At 43.2% G+C, this 17160-nt stretch overlaps 1 protein-coding gene across 3 annotated transcripts; it reads right to left on the bottom strand.

The window, feature by feature from the left end:
• Nucleotides 1–3844: 3844 nt before the first annotated feature.
• Nucleotides 3845–16078, bottom strand: ube2v1 (ubiquitin-conjugating enzyme E2 variant 1). 3 transcript variants are annotated; one of them, XM_061219144.1, is made up of 8 exons: nt 15919–16078; nt 14985–15104; nt 14743–14834; nt 14459–14603; nt 13876–14088; nt 8549–8697; nt 6866–6991; nt 3845–6240 (listed from the first exon to the last, which is right to left on the bottom strand). In XM_061219144.1, exons 1-8 carry the CDS (start codon nt 16031–16033, stop codon nt 6094–6096), a joined length of 1107 nt encoding a protein of 368 aa, XP_061075128.1. In that variant the 5' UTR covers nt 16034–16078; the 3' UTR covers nt 3845–6093. The 3 variants fall into 3 exon arrangements, with proteins under 3 accessions (XP_061075128.1, XP_061075126.1, XP_061075127.1); XM_061219142.1 differs by lacking the exons at nt 13876–14088; nt 14459–14603; nt 14743–14834; nt 14985–15104; nt 15919–16078 and adding an exon at nt 10414–10548; XM_061219143.1 differs by lacking the exons at nt 13876–14088; nt 14459–14603; nt 14743–14834; nt 14985–15104; nt 15919–16078 and adding an exon at nt 10093–10274.
• Between the last annotated feature and the right edge of the window lie 1082 nt (nt 16079–17160).

Here is a 17160-nt window from a genome sequence, read left to right as displayed (position 1 = left end):
ATCAACCATCAGAATGGGGAAAATATTTGATCTAAGTGACCGTGGGATGATTGTTGGTGCCAGACAGGGTGTTTTGATTATCTCAGAAACTCCTGATCTTGTGGGATTTTCACGCAAAACAGTCTCTAGACTTAACAGAGAATGGTGTGAAAAACTAAAAAAAACATCCAGTGAGCAGCAGTTCTGTGGGCAGAAACACCTTGTTAATGAGAGATGTCAGAGGAGAATGGTCAGACTGGTCAAAGCTGACAGGAAGGTGACAGTAACGCAAATACAACATTACCACGCATTACAACAGAATGCAGAAGAGCATCTCTGAGCACAGAACAAGACACACAGATAGGCTACAGCAGCAGAAGACTTAAGTCTACAAAATAGGTCTAATAAATACCTAACACAGTGCTCACTGAGTGTATATTGGAAAAGATGGAAAGTAAAACGTTAAACTAATTTCAGTACCATGTTTTTAACTGGACAAAAGATAGGCCCCAACCTTAGTTCCATAATGTACTGCTCCAGACACTTCCGTATAGGAAAGGATGTTTCCCTGCAGTCGAGTAAGAGGTGAGACAGCTGTGCTAGCGAACAGCTTGCCAGTCAGCCTCTAATACAGTAGAGAGTTGGGATAATTGAAGCCTCTTGTATTTTTACACTCTATTAGGGTCAGAGAGTTCCTAAGTGACCCAATACAGGCCAACAGCTGACAAAGCCCTGTTCTAATTGTGATTAATTAGATTTTTCCCCTGTCAAACCGGGGTCACGTCACCCTTATTGTCCCACTCCCGACGCTGCCCATGATGGGGGAGGAATCAGGAGAGCAGGAGAGGGGGGAACAGCTGCTGACCGAGGAGTGTTTTCTGATTCCCATGAAGCCCCTGGGTCTTTCACCTCCTCTGCACAGAACACAGGGAACACCTACCCGCAACACACAACACGCAACGCACACGCATACGCACATGCACACATACAACAAAGAAAGCACATTCGCACACCCACATGTCCCAGGATCAGTTCTGGGACATTTGACTGGAGTTTGTAAGTCAGGACCTTTGCGCTGTTGAATCTGCATTTCATTTGGGTTCAATTTTTACAAGGCACTGTGATAAAACCATTCAGAATAACAGAACGGTTCAAACATCAAACCTCTGGACCATATAATAAATGTGAATAGTAAAATCTGAATCCAAGTTTCCATGCTTTGCTTAATATTTTATTTAAAACCAATATGCATAGCAATAGCTTCCTAGAATCACATTTCTCTACCTCCTGTGGCTGAAAGGTAATGAGTAATAAATATGTAAAAAATAATATTTATCAAAGTGAATTTTTTTCTGAAGTACTTTCCGTATGTTACTCTGCACTATGGTAACAGCACATTGTCTTGATATTAGCATTTTGTTCACATGTTAGTAATATGAGTATTGAGATTTAATGTGTGTTCATTTTTTGGACAGTATGTGATACTAAGCAATTAACCTATTACAGAAAGCCCATGCTATTTAAACTCTGTTATTTCATTTCATTTCATATTTCATGCAGAAATGCACACAAAACATTTCTTAGTTAATATTCCATTGTATAACTGTGTTTATCATGTATGGAAACAAGACTGATGACTTGGAGATGAATCGAAGATGAATCAAACCCCCTCCGGTTAAAAGTGTTTGCAAAATGCCTAAATGTAAACGGTATAGGCTAACAAAAAATGGAAATGGAAGAGGTGAAACCATTTCATGACCAATGTTGAGGCATTGTTTTCATCACACATTATATGAAAGAAAAGCAAGAAAAGATTCCTGTGACATCAGGTCACTAAACAATCTGTTCGTCTGGCAAAGTATCTCCATCTCACGTCAGGCAGCTTACTTGATGCTTTCTGATGTTGTCCAGTGCTGTGTAACAGCACCCTCTGGTGTAAATATCTCTAACTACAACAGGTTAACGACTCCGGTCGCCGGCTAGCCAAACACTGTGGGCCTAGGCTACAATAGATTTCCTAGTTATCTTCAGACCAAACCTCCCAATATAGGCCTATAAATTATTTTAAATGTAAGGTTCCACTCAGACAAAATGCACTCAGATATAAATGCAAATACTAAATTTATACCAGAAACAAACCCCACACTAGTGTGTACGGTGCTACTGCAGCCTATGCAATCAAAACGTAGGCTCGTGCTAAGTTCTTTAGAAAGAAAAGCGAGGAAGAAATATTTCACATTTACCTTGATGCAATCGCAACAATCATACATTGCGCGTTCACTGTTTGGATTTGTGGGCTTTGCTTGTCATGACGCATAGATTTGCGTTGATTTTGTTTGCTCTCGTAACCAATTTTCTGGATCAACGCTGCCATTGGCAACTGGCGTCTTTGCAGTCACCCCCTGCGCTTCATACGAGTAATACATAAATGCTTTGGTACCTGACGACGGACACACCTGGCGTACAGTTTCTGACAGGCTGCTTCATGCAGAGGAACTCACTGCCCCAGACCGCATTCTGAACATGTAATGACGCAAAGCTGCGATGACTCAGCATCGCCTGAATGAAGTGCACAGCCTTCTTGAGAAACAGTCGTTACTCTGCCACTACCGCTTTAATTATCCTATTCAATTATCCTATTCAGACCCAGTTAACTAATGAGATGGCCGGCCACGCTTTATTTTTAATGGCTGGCCATGGTGTGGTAGCTCCGAAGCCTCTGTCCCTATAGTTCAAGTATTCATTAAAACGGGCTTTTAAAAGACGCAAATGTATTTCTTTGTCGATTAATTTAATTGACTTTACCTGGTGCTGTTGCTCTTCTTCGCAAGAACCTGTAATTCAGTCGATATTTGCTTTATTCTTTTTCCTCCGTCAAGAAAACAGGGTTTAAAATGTTTTTCACTGTGAACCACTTGACTTACCCTGATGATAGGTTTTATGTGAAATGAGTATTACGATCCCTGGTGCACCGTTGCTGCTTCGTATATTAGTCTCACCATAAGTGTATTCATCAATTCCACCCTAAATCTGACACAGGAAGGTGCTGTTAGCTTTGGGCGTTTTCCTTGACCACTCCTTTTAGCCGGTATAGGCTACGTCCACTGAACAGCAGGTAGGTAAAATGTTATTAGCTGCATTTCAATACGAGAAGACAGAATGCTCCAATTAAACTTGAGGTTTCAGAGTAGGGGTGGATCACATGAAAAGATCTTACCTCTCCTCCTTGCATAAAAAAATCCTATGTTCTAATTTTTGAAGTCACCTTGGAATAATCCCAACCCCAGGACTCCAGTTCAGCCACTTTCCATAACATTTGATCCGATTCTCTGAGGGACTGAGATTATTGGATTTTTACTCTCTCGGGTTCCATTGCATACGGGACGTTAATTTCCAAAGCAATGGACAGAATGCCATAGTTCCATGCCAGTGCACATCAGCCACACTGAAGGCTTTGAGGCTCATACCATTTAAAACAGTGTGTCCTTTAAACCCGTGGTCACACAGCAGTGACATACTATCATCAAATCAGGAACTTGGATCCAAAGTCAGCCCTGGTTTTTCCTTTCTCCCAGGTAATTAGAGGAACAATTAGTGCTACTGATTAGCCAGACTGACTTCACACCTGACTCCCAGGTAAAGGGAGGGTGGAAAATGAGCAGTTCTCGGACCACGAGGACCGTGATTTGATGATCCCTGCCATACAGGGTACCAATATGAAACTTGTATTGTAGAACGGCTAATTTACCTGGTCCTTCAATCATTTTCCATTCAGTCAGAGCAGCTGTATTGGCAAACATGGGGCTGAACATTACCAACTTCTTGCATCATGTACTCAGAAACCCAGGAAAGGTAGAAAAACAAATACGATCCGTTGTTTTAATGTGCTTTTACATGAAAGTTGTGTGATGGCACTGGAATTCATCAGGGATTCAAGTTTTGAAGTGCATATGACCTGTAATTTGAGTGCACTGTCTTTCAATCCCCATCAAAGCACACATTTCTCTCCACATAAAAAACAAAAAAACAAATCAAAATCCACCCCTCTCCACAGGCTTACGCCTGTCTAAGCGCATGACAATCGTATGAGAGTCACACGCACATAATGAACTCCAGGGCGTTTCTACCAAGCGCAAAACTGAAAACCTTTTGAGAATGGGGGACTGTTCTAACATTCAGCTTTACCAGAGAACACGGATCCGCAGCCGCACACTGACATACGGACTTAGTTTGCGGTCATCTCCAAAATGGTGAGGAGATTGTCTCTGAAGAATGAACAGTCCCAAATGTAACAGATATTCTAGGGCAGCAGTTCCATACCCAGGTCACCATACTTTCAGTTTTGGCTTTGACCAATATGCTCAGACAGCTCAATGATCATCACAGCATAAAGTGGAAAACATTTGCAAAAAACATGGCAAAATTACTGGCAGTCATCCAAGTACCTACACCAAACAGGGCGGCTCCCAAAGAAGCCATGAGGTCAAGATACTACTTCCACCTGATAAGCCTACCACGTCACCATCAACCTACAGTAACTGGAACACAGTACCCAGTGTGCAATAGAAGGGCTCTAGACGTCACAATTCTAGGTTGAGAGGCTTTGACAAACTAATTTAACCTCAATATAGTTCAGGTTTTACTCAGATATAGCCTGGCTATGTCCTAGTTACCTAGAAAATGTAGCAAGCCAAATGTAGCCAAGTTCACACAGATGGCATTTCACCGACTTTAGCAGACACTACAAAAATGTTCACAAGGCAACCCTGGTGGCAACCCTGGTGCATCTGAAACCAGCCTTGGGTCTCCACCGAGACCATGCCGTTTTGTGCTAAAGCGTATTCTGACATTGCAGCTCCAGTGCTAACAACAGAGGACAGAGCAGCGAGAGGTTGATGGTCACACGGGAGCAAGAGCTATCGTTAGTCATCTCATGCCCTCCAGAAAGGCTAACTGCCCGTAGCGTCTCACTCTGCTCTCCTCAGAGAGTCGAAGCAGATGGGTGGGCCATTAACCCGGTAGGACGAAAGGAAAGAGATTACAATTAGCACAAAGGACAGAGTAGCTAATATGGGGCGAGAAGACAGCCTTCCTTCCGAAGGCTTGTTGAGCAGCCCCATCAAAAATACATTCACAAGCGTAACACACTAACCACACGAGCGAAAACACCGGTAGAGCACAATTCGTACCTATATGTAATAGCAAAACAAAATGCGCGTCTACCAAATCCAATTCTCCCTATTTCATGGAGAAGTTGCGAGGAGGATCAGACAGAAAAAAAGCAGCATCTTCGACGCAGACTAAACATGCATCAATGCCAGATTAGTATGCAAGGGACTCCTGGGCATAGCCATAGGGCTCTCCTCGGCATAGCCATAGGGCTCTCCTCGGCATAGCCATAGGGCTCTCCTCACCGGTCACTCGCGTGGATGAATATTCGCTACCCTACGAATGAAGAAAGCAGCAGACACACAGGGCAGGTACACTCAATAAGATTATTCATGTTATTTTACAGTCTGCATTTATAACAAATAATAATAAAAAAAGATTAGTAAGATGTACAGTATTGAAATGGTCTGGTCTGCTGCAGAGTCCATCCGTCTGTTGGTCTGTTCGTCCAGGGAGGAGTGGCCAGTGGCTGCAGCTACAGGTGGGGTAGGGGAGGGGAGAAGAGAGGTGGCGGAGAGAGGAGTGGGGGGGGGGATTTCCAAGTCCCGGTTGCACTGGGTAGAGGAAGCAGTGGTCTGTGTGTGTGTGTGTGTGTGTGTGTGTGTGTGTGTGCAGTCGGGGGGGGGGGGGGGGAAGGATGAATGTAAAACTCAGCAGGACTGATCAGGACTCACCAGGGCTAGTGGTGGCTGGATAGAAGCGGAGAAGGGCGGGACGGGGACAACTGGGAGCTCAGTAGGGTTTACTCAAGACTGCATGGCCAAGCAGGGCTGAACAGGGCTTGGGGGGGCAGCAGGGTGAAAGGGGCCTTGGGGGCCCAGCAGGGCTGAATGGGGCTCATGGGGACTAAGCTGAACGAGGCCTACAGGGAATTGAGGCGGGCTCACCAGGGATAACAGGGGGCTGAATGGGGCTGATGGGGGATGAAGGGGGCCAGAGAGGGGCTTAGTTGCTGTAGATCTGTCCCTCTGGTGGCTGGGGAAGCTTCACGTTCTCCTTGCACATCATGAGACGGCGAAGTTCCTGCAGGACTGCTTTGATGGTGTACGAGTTCTGCCACTTAGCCAGCACCGAAACCACCTTGGCATCCACCTACAAGAGCACCACACCCATGAGCACACGAACGCATGCAAACACACATACAATATCAGCATTTCACAGGCCCATCCATGAAAACAAGACACCTGCCCCCTCAGGCCGCATTTACACTGCTGGCTAAGAGTGACCCAATTCCGTTTGCTCACGTGGCACAGATTGGATATGTATTATGAACGTGTAAACAGGAAAATCGTACATGGAAGCGGATATTCTCAGATCCATTTCAGGCCACAAAAACATGTGGAAATAAATCTGTTATTAATCAGATATCATCCAAATGGACAGGTCGGATATTCCGCCATTGCGATCTGCAAGTCATTGAAAATGTAACGATGTTATACTTTATCATTTTAATGACGTACAACGTTACTTTCACATGCACAACTGGCACATACACCCAGGCTCTCCTCTTTCTTCTCCACCTTAAAATGTGACCAATATTTTTCAGACATCTAAACATGCTTAGGAAAGCAATAGATTCGTTTCGGTCTCGTTTGCATCCATATCCACTTATTTCAAGAGTTAAGCAAATGCAAACAAAGGTACGGGATATGGGTGGAAAGCCTGATGAATTGAGGGAAAACGTGCTGGCTTGACTGAAGGAGACGGAGACACTGACCACGCCACTGGAGTTGTGCACGCCATTTAGGTTGATCTTGGTCACAAATCTGACATAGGGCGGCGTGTCGGGGTATCCGGGACCACATTCCACCTTGAGGCTGTACATCCTGTTCTCGTACATTGTCTGTAATCGGGGATGAGGTGGAAGAGAAATGCTCTACTTACCAACTGCAGCATGAGATCTACGCATCATTAAGAGTAGCTTCCTTAATGGATTCTGGGAGACTTGGGAACAAATACTATGCACATGTGCTTGTAGAGTGGTTGAGTATTTTGTCAGTGCACCCCTTCATTTCTGCATGAGAAACCAATGTGTAAGCTCTAAAAGACTAGATAAAGTCATGCTAAGACATTTACTTCATTTATTGAATGCATCCCCACACCCCTCCAATTAGCCTGATGCACCCTGATGGTCAAAATGCCTTGGGTCAGTCTGTTAGTTTTTAAACATGGTTTAAATGACACAATGTGGGTTCTAACCAGAGGCCAGAGGCATGCCCACAAGCCCCAAATGGTTTCTAGTAAACTTGCCATTTTTAGAAATATATTATTGACTGTTGATCGCAAATGCTGTTTCAATCAAATGATAAATGGTAAATCGTTGGCATTTATATAGCGCCTTTATCCAAAGTGCTGTACAATTGATGCTTCTCATTCACCCATTCATACACACACTCAAACACCGACGGCGATTGGCTGGCATGCAAGGCACCGACGAGCTGGTCAGGAGTATTTGGGGGTTAGGCGTCTTGCTCAGGGATTGAACCGGCAACCCTCCGACTGCCATTGCTGCCAACTGCTCTTACTGCCTGAGCCATGTCGTTATTATTAACAATAAGAATTCTGGTTCATATTCAAAACATCTGCATTCTAACTTTAGCATTGTAATATATACTCACAGAGCACTTTATTAGGAACACCTGTACACCTACTCATTCAGGTGATTATCTAATTAGCCAATCAGGTAATGTTCACATCAACCATCAGAATGGGGAAAATATTTGATCTAAGTGACGGTGGGATGATTGTTGGTGCCAGACAGGGTGTTTTGATTATCTCAGAAACTCCTGATCTTGTGGGAATTTCACGCAAAACAGTCTCTAGACTTTACAGAGAATGGTGTGAAAAAAATTGATGCTTCTCATTCACCCATTCATACACACACTCACACCCCGACGGCGATTGGCTGCCATGCAAGGCACCGACCAGCTCGTCAGGAGCATTTGGGGGTTAGGCGTCTTGCTCAGGGACACTTCGACACTCCGACTGCCAGACGACTGCTCTTACTGCCTGAGCCATGTCGCCGATCATGTACTTAATCCAAAGGGAAAACATTAAACTATTTGGAGAATTGCTAATCAGAATACATTCACTTTTAAAATATGCCGTTTATTACAACGCCAATTCCAAACCTGTGCAAAACAGAGGCAATAGATAGTTCTGGACAGGAGGGGTGGATTTCACTACAGTAATTGCATTCTGGGCCAGGTGGTGCAGTAGTCTAGACTCTTTCTGGAAGGTTCTGAATGACCGTATATCTGGGATTTTACAACGCATCGATAAACAGAGCATATGGCTGTTAAAGATCCTGTGTCCTGTGCAACAGCATACTGAAGTCAATGACTTTTCCACTCATGCCAGTTACGGGCAGCTCTCAATTGCCCTGTTGCCGAGCGCTCACCCTCGGGGGGCCGACGATCATCCCTCTCCAGCGCGAGAGCGTCATGTCCTCATCATCCTCCAGACCCCAGCTCACCGTCCCGTCTCCCACGCCTTTCTGCCCTTCCTCCAGCTCCTCAAGCAGCCGGAAGTTACGAGGAACTTGCACGCCTAAACACGCAAGGGACGAGCGTCGTTAGCGTACTGCCAGAGAGAAGAGCATTTATTATTAGGCTAATTTGTTATCAAATTAATTATCCCTGCGTGCAGCACATAATGATACTTGAAATAGTTTGAAAACTACAGCGGACATTTTTCAGTGTCTATCTTTTTACAAAGTCAGCGAAATGACATGCTACACTATCCTATCCTATTAGAGAATTAAAACTAATATGTAAAACAGAACGACTCCTTCCGACGGTCTTTGAACAAGGGAATTAACCCATTACAAACATTTTTTTCCATGTCCAATCTTTTATGCCATTTAGACTATTTGCTTGAGCTCTGAGGAATGCTTTTTTTATTGGAACGTCTCAGGACACACCAGCTTGTCAACTGCAGCGGCTTTCATGCATCTACATGCATCTACATGCATTTTGTCTTCAATTATTTGTGGAGGTTAGCAAGAGCCCTTCTCCAAAATAAAAAAATTCAATAAGCTATGATAATGACAGGCCGCGAATGGATGGCTTCAGAAGGCATTTGCTGTCAGCGCAAGCTCGTTAACCATCGACTGTCGATGAGTGGGCTAGCATAAGCTAATACTGCAGCACTGGCATTCTCGCTAGTTTGCTTGAAAATTCTTAATTTCATTTTGTTATGACAAAGTTAGCAACCGACGTCTACAGTGAACTGCAGCTTTTGAGGAGAAAAGTAAAATAAATACATAAATACCAGTAACTAGATGGCCATCTAGATTGCATAACACTCACTAAAAATGGCAAGCTAGGAATCCAGTTAGCCAGTCAGCTATCGTTGCCCATATGGACACTTGAGTTAACGGCAAATACTTTCCCGAATAGCCAGACAACACCGCTACTGGATGACTTGTTAGCCGAGGCTCAGGATAGCCGAACTAAGCCTTGGTGAACTAACGTCCGCCATGTAAGGCTAGGTTGTTCAATTAAAGTTAGAAGCAAGCAAGCACAATTCCTGGTAGGATGGGCACAATTAGGAGCTAGCTGGCTACAGAATTAGGCACAAGCTTGAGGCAACGTTGAGTGCCTAGATAGCCATCACTAACTAGCTAATGTTAGCTAGCTAGTTATAACAATCAGCTCTGGGTGACATTCTGTAGCTATAGATAGTTAACTATCAAGACGCCAGTGCATGTTACCCAGACAGCAACGACAAGTTGCTGATGTGACGTTAAAGCAAGATATTTATTTCCCATTAAGAAGGACATTTTTAGAAAAGGACATTCCACTAGCTAGCGAGCCACTTCCACAATGTGAGGCAAGTTAACGTTAGCTAGCTAGCAAACGAAAAGAGACAGCGTCTTTGAAATTCCCTCATTGGCGTTAGCTAGCTAAAAAGGCATTGTTTTAAAAAATTTCCCCAATGTACCTGATATTGTTGCTGCAGTAACTATTCAAAATGAACGTATGCAAAACAGTGGCGAACGTTAAATGTTGTTAGATAGCTAGTACGCTATCACATAGCTAGCTCTAGCTAATGTTGTTTGACTGCCGCAATAAGGCACTCAAGACTTCCTCGCTGCCTTACCAACCGCCCACATTTCAATGGTATGGATACAATTCAGAATATAAGGCAGTCCATTGATACCTATCTATTACGGGAATCGCTCATTAATTTATTGTATGCAAGTGAACGCACAGGGTATTGAAGGTTATAATTAATTTTAGTTAATTGTGAAATATACTTTACCTGATGCGGCGGCGGAGACCGCCATCTTGTCGCTTTTCAGCGGGAACGCGCACGCTAATGTTCACCGGTGTTGGGAAGCGTGCCTTTCCACACTCCATTCCAGTCGGTGGCGGTAATGCATCTTTTTGATGTTTTACAGCCGCCATAAGAAACAAAGAAGACGACTTTCTAGAACATTTTTGCTCTATGTTCACTAACTGCTCCTTTGAAATCCATGCTGTTATTACTGCGGCAAATTGCAGTAACGTGATTCAATTCGCCCTTAACAGAAATAAACTTTGCATCTTTGTTTTATAACTAACAATTTATGTATTGGCCAGTACTGCTATAGCAAACCTTTTTGTTTCAGTCGTTGCCTGAAACTGATATTAGCCCATAAAGTCTCCTTTTAGCAAGAAGGTGTTCATGCATTAAACAAAATACATGTCGAAGGTGTATTTACACTTTTAGGGTGTATTTAATATATTTTCCTTATATTTAAAAATAAGATAGAAATCCAATATTTTCAAACTTTGAAGATTGGCAGCAATAAAAGCCATTGCCATTGTGGTGCATTGCCATACATGGCCATTGTGGTGCTTTCTGAAAATGTTTCTGAAAAACATGACCCATATTGACGAGAAAAAAAGGTTAATAATAAACTCTTGTCACTTTTCAATCTACTTCAAAACATTTAAACATAGTCTCCCTCTCTCTCTCGCACATACGCACACATTTACTTGTCAAACCCTGAATACCATGTTTATTTCCTTTTTTTTTTTTTTTTAACACATATGGCTTAATGTTTTGCAAAAAACAGTTCCTCAGATCAAAATATTGCAGCAGAATACTCCTAACACTCCTACTTCAAGCCCATTAACAGCAGAGCTCTCGGAGTACACCAACAAGTAAGGTCATTTAATTACAACAAATAAATATTAACTGGGCAATATTTACTAACAATAGAACACAGGTTGTCCTGATTTCACAACTTCCAACTACTAAAAGGATCAACTCCTGTTTCAAGTAATTGGTTCAATTAAGGACCATGTTGTGGAGAAGATACCCCAATGTTACTTGCACACACATTTAGAAGAAAAGACAATCTGTAACCTCACAGGTAAAAAAAACAAAAAACATGAAAACAAGGAATGCACTGTCAAAGTCATGTTAAGCTCCTTTAAGATTTAAATTTTAAGACATCACAGTACTCACAGCATGAATCCATTTGCTTGGTATTAAGCTTATTTACTAATTCACATTATGCTCCTCTCCACCTGATACTGAGTTTAACCTTATGCACAGATGCAATTTTGGCTGCTTACAGGCCCTGTTGTGTTTCACTCTGATTTTCCATTGTTTTTCAGAGGCTGAAATAACTAGGCGCATTCAAGGAGAAGATAGCTATTATGTTACATTAGCTAACAGCCTCAAAAACTTAACATTTGTTCCCACCAACTTAAAAAACAATCCTTGGTGAAAATCACTCCTCATTGCATTCATCTTAAGTAAATATAATCATACTTAACCATGACACAAACTACAAGCTTCAGTTTGAAAGATTTCAACAGTAACTGTTACAGGAGAACATAGCAGTGTTCTCCTAGTTGAAAGCACATGCAGGCCGAACAACATATGAAGCTTGGTCACAACATGGTGGTCGTCTGGTAACAAAACCACATGAGATTGTGTTGGGTAGCTGCATAGTAATATTGTGTCACTCAGCAATCACAAGGAAATTATATAGAAGGGTTTGTTCTGTGTGTTTTGTGGAGAGTTACCTGGAAATTTAGCATTTGCAATACTTTACATAACACCTCCTTTCCAAACAGGCATAAATAGCTATTGCTGTGGTAGCTATAAATAACTACATTTAATCACAGAAAGCATGAGCAACTAACTACTGACAAAGATTACCACAAAAGACAGCCACGCCCAACTCGACAAAACAAATATGTGTAATAGCCATTGTAACAGGCTCCTGACATTCTACGCACATACACCTGACAGCTGTAACCTTGTCAGTGATGACTGACTCGGCTCTTTTAGCTGGGCAGGAATGCCATCTTCAACGCTGCTGGTCCGGTCTTTGGAACCGCACAAAAGGCATTGTGAGTTCATATGCCAGGTGCAATGGAGTTCAATATCCCACCAAGCAGGATGTGCTGCCCGAAAGCTACCTGAATGTGGGTAATACAAGACCTATGGCCTTGATTCAATGTAACCAAAGAGTATTTTGTCCTTAAACTTGACAAAAAGGTTTGTTACTTGCACATTATGCTCATTTTAGTGACAAAAATGGTGTGCCAGTGAAAAAAAACAATAATAGTAGTAATCCTGAAAATGAATTTCTTTTTTTTTTTTTTTTTGCAGTTTGACTGGTTTGACCAATTTCTTTGCTCTGCATTTGTGGAACACACATGCAAGGCTGCTTTTAAATCTGTGTATGTGATCACCAGCTGTCCAAGTAAGACCATGAGATGAGAACAAATGTTCAGACCACAAAGGGCTCAGATGTCCTGGAGAAACACAGAGGACTGCAGTTTAGATCCATGTGAGAGATGAGCACCTGGAAGATACCAGTCTGACAGAATGTGTATCCCCCTTTTTTAAATCAAGTGGTGTTGACTCCTTCAGAAGCTACTTAATTCCTTCAAGTTTGATGCATTTCCTTTCTTTTCAAAAAAGGAAATATTCAAAAGGCTCTCTTTTTTTAGTCTTTCTTGAGCTAGATAAACTTTATTTAGCACGACTTGAAAATATATATATATATATATATTTTCTTCCCTGGCACAAGCTGTGGAACGGGAAATAATATTCTGCTTCCAGAATGAATGGAAAAAGACAGGTCTAATTCTAGTGGTTCTGTTAGCAATGTCATCAAGGCAAAGTGCATTATTTTCACACAAAAAAAGCTTGAATTGTCGCTTCAAAACACACTGCTTTTCCAAAGGTTCACTTTTTTCCCCCATAAAGGGATTCTAAAGAACAAGAAAAATGCACTAGTGTATAGTCTGAAAGCATTTCTTTTGCAAGGTAGCTTGAGTCTATTTCGTTAGTGTGAGAGGTTTGAGTTTCATTTTGGCAAGCAGTGTAGGAGATGGGTCTTGGAAGTCTCTGAGGTAGGGGTGCTGCAGGATGGCACCTTTACTTGGTTTTTTGGGCCCATTTCATGTCATCAGCCCTGGGTTTCTCTCCTGTGAGGACCTGGATCAGGTCCTCCAGGTTACGCCAAAAGGAAATCTTTTCCAGCGGGTAGTTCAGCCAGCCTGTAACGCCAGAGGGAAGCATTTTATGGAATAATGTTACAAAACATCAGGTCATGTGAGACACACTCAACTGTTCATTCTTTGTCCACTTAAATGGGTCCTGCAAACACTGAATAATGTGGCAGTTAAACAACAATAAAATAGGAGCCCTTTGAGCTTGACTGGGGGGGTTAGGAAACACTCAGACGCACGCTGGTTGCCATGGGAAGCTGACCTGTGGTTATGCAGAAATAGGTCTCGTGTGGGGTAACGTGGTGGATGCGATGGTGCTTGCGAGGCAGGATGATGTGACAGTCTTGGAGGAAGGTGACCCAGCAGGGCAGGCCAAAGTAGGTGTGCGACCACTTGTGTATCTGGTTGGTCAGCGTGACGAAGATAGCCAGGGCAAAGATATAGCAGTGCCAGGGATAGCTATGATACAGCTCCACTACAGGGGGAGGGAGACATTCAAAGGTGAAAGTAACTTATTTTTGTTCTACATAAATTATCATTTCAACAGGAATTCTGGGGAACACATTTATTTTAAATATATTTAAATTTGCTAGTATATTTTAACAAAAGTAATTACAGCTTAAGTTCTAAACATTAGAAAATGCAACATTAATTATACAAACCACCCTACATGATCACTGCAAATGCTGACAATTAAAACATATATAATATTTCTGTCTTTTGTGCTGTTTATTGAATAACTGTGTATGAGAGATCTCTTTCTCATGTTTATAGACACTTCATTACAGTGCTGTGCTTGCATCGTTCAGTGTTCAAAAATCGAAATGTGTTCAGTGACTGCTCACCAGAGGAGAGTGTGAAGAATTTGAAGGCCATGTTTGCCAAAGGTATCAGGGTCAACATACAGTTGTCTCCATTGGTCTCAATGAAGTCGTGACGGGTGATGGCAGTGGGGTCAATATGGTGTTCCCTGAAGGGCCTTATAAAAGCCTGACAGAGGAGAAGATATGCCAAGGAGTTATGAGAGGAGAGGAGAGGTAACCAATCAAACAGACAGCCCCCATGGGTGACACCATAGGGAGGAGGAAGTCACCATGGTGGAAAACAAGGAAAGGAAGAGTTTCTGCACCTTCCCAAAGATGGGCAAGTCCACAGATCCCCAGGTGTCAGCTCCCCAGTGGACTGCCCCAGAGGCAAAGTCTGCCGTCAGAATACCTGCAACTGAAGCAAAAACGAAAGCTATCCACAAAATAATTTGCACCAGAAATAGACGCAACCCGCAACACCACATTTTAATATTTATTATTATTATTATTATTATTATTATTATTATTATTAGCATTGTGTGCGCAAAAGAGGAGCAGCACCCACCTATTCCCAGCAAAATGTACCAAATGTGACTCAGATGAAAGTTCAAAAGGAGGTGATAGAAGTTGAAAGCCATCAGGGAGAAGCAGAGGATGACACTGATCCATTCCTGACACCTCTTTCCTAGAGACAAAAAATAACGGAAACTCTGTTGTGTAATTGCACAAGCCATCTCGTTATAGCTAGCTAAGAAGTAAAAGGTTGGCAAACATTTCGATGTAGATATAGCCTTAAGACAAATTCCCCAGTAGAAAAACTGTTTTGTTAGCCAAATTATCTTAACAGAAGGCCTTCGCTATTATACAAGTGATATCGTATGGAAACCACATAGGTTGGATAGCAGATTGAACCGCATGTTGTCATCACGGAGCAATCAGTCCACAACCAGTATGCTACGATTAACTTACACATTTACATTTTAATTCAAGTTACATAGCTAAACGGTTGTGCTAACTGCTTGAACATGCCTAGCTCACACCGATCTAGACCACAACTCACTCAAAATGTGGCTAGTGGGATGGCTTTAGCCGGCAGCGCTGCAAAGTGAGTAACGTTATGTACATTGAACTCCAAGTTTAATTTATTTCGGTGAAAGTATGCAATCCGCCGAGTTACGCGACGCAAGCCAGGCAATTTGACTTTACCGGCTATCCAAGCTATGGATCACGTTAGAGCCTGAGATCAGAACTGTTTCCAGACCCAGATAGGCTAGCTAGCTAACATTAACGCAGCCAACAGTTATAACAAGATATTCGATTGTTTAAGTAATAGTTAGTTAGTTCGTTCGTTAGTTAGTTAGTTAGTTAGTTAGTAAACGTTACCCCTACTCTGAAATTTCGCAAGGAAAGCACAACATTCCGAGGTGGGTGTGCCGTCTAGAGCACTGAAACATGTTGACAGCTAGACATAACTAGCTAGGTGTATTTTAGTAGCTCACCTGGCGAATATAGATTTGCAAGCTCCCTGGCACCTGCGTGTTGCGGACCCCATCGTGATATGCCCTTTCTCTGGGCCAGATGTCCACACACGTTCCCATTCTCCCTACTCGCCATGTCTACCGCAGGTTAAACCCATACCGGGCGAGAAACAACAGCGGTTCGACATCCGTCAACCACGCCTGCATTCATTGCCAGGCCACGCCCCGTTCATGCAACAAGACCTTTCAGTTCGTCCAATGGCGTTTAGTGGAAAGAAGGCTCATAAACAATTCCACCAATTACACAGAGAATAAGAAAGCGGTCCATTCTGACGACACACTTCTTAGGCCAATCAGAGAAACGTAGCTCCTGCTTGATTTTACTTGGGAGCGTCCTGTCACACCGATATAAACGTACTCGTGGCGTGCTGCAATTTCTACCTGGTGAAATCTACTAGGTGAATGCATAAATACCCTTTAATAAAAGCTGAGAATGTGACTTATCTTAGAGTTATGATGCGTTGTGTGTTCAGAGGTGCTCTTCTACATGCTGCCTTCTCTCTGCCTCTCTGCTGCCTTCGACACTGTGGATCACTCGATCCTCCTGGCCGCCCTGTCAGCAACAGGCATCTGTGGCACAGCCCTGGACTGGATTGAGTCCTACCTCTCTGGTTGCTCCTTCCAGGTTGCCTGGGCTGGTACGGTATTGACACCTCGGCCCCTTGCCACAGGAGTTCCCCAGGGCTCAGTCCTAGGCCCGCTTCTTTTTTCTCTTTACACTCGTTCCCTTGGCCCTGTGATCACTGCACATGGGCTATCCTACTACTGCTATGCGGATGATATCCAACTCTTCATCTCGTTCCCACCATCTGATACACAGGTTTCTGCCCGTATCTCTGCTTGCCTGAGTGACATACAGAGCTGGATGGACAACCACCATCTAAAGCTCAACCCAGGTAAGACTGAAATGATATTCATCCCTGCTAATACCTCTCCCCATCTGGATCTCTCCATTTCCCTCGGGGATACCACACTCACGCCATCACCCAGTGCAAGGAACCTCGGCGTGGTGATGGACAGCAGACTGTCCCTTTCCGAGAACATTGCGGCGGTGACCCGGTCATGCAGGTTCTTCCTATACAACATACGGAGAATCCGCCCCTTTCTCACCCCCTACTCGACCCAGCTCCTGGTCCAAGCGATGGTTCTGTCCCGCCTGGACTACCGCAATTTCCTCTTGGCTGGCCTCCCAGCGTCCGCCAT

Source organism: Conger conger, chromosome 14 (genome assembly GCF_963514075.1).
Source record: "Conger conger chromosome 14, fConCon1.1, whole genome shotgun sequence".
NCBI lineage: Eukaryota > Metazoa > Chordata > Actinopteri > Anguilliformes > Congridae > Conger > Conger conger.
Note: the sequence above shows the minus strand (reverse complement) of the source record. Positions and strands in the feature narration are given on the sequence as shown.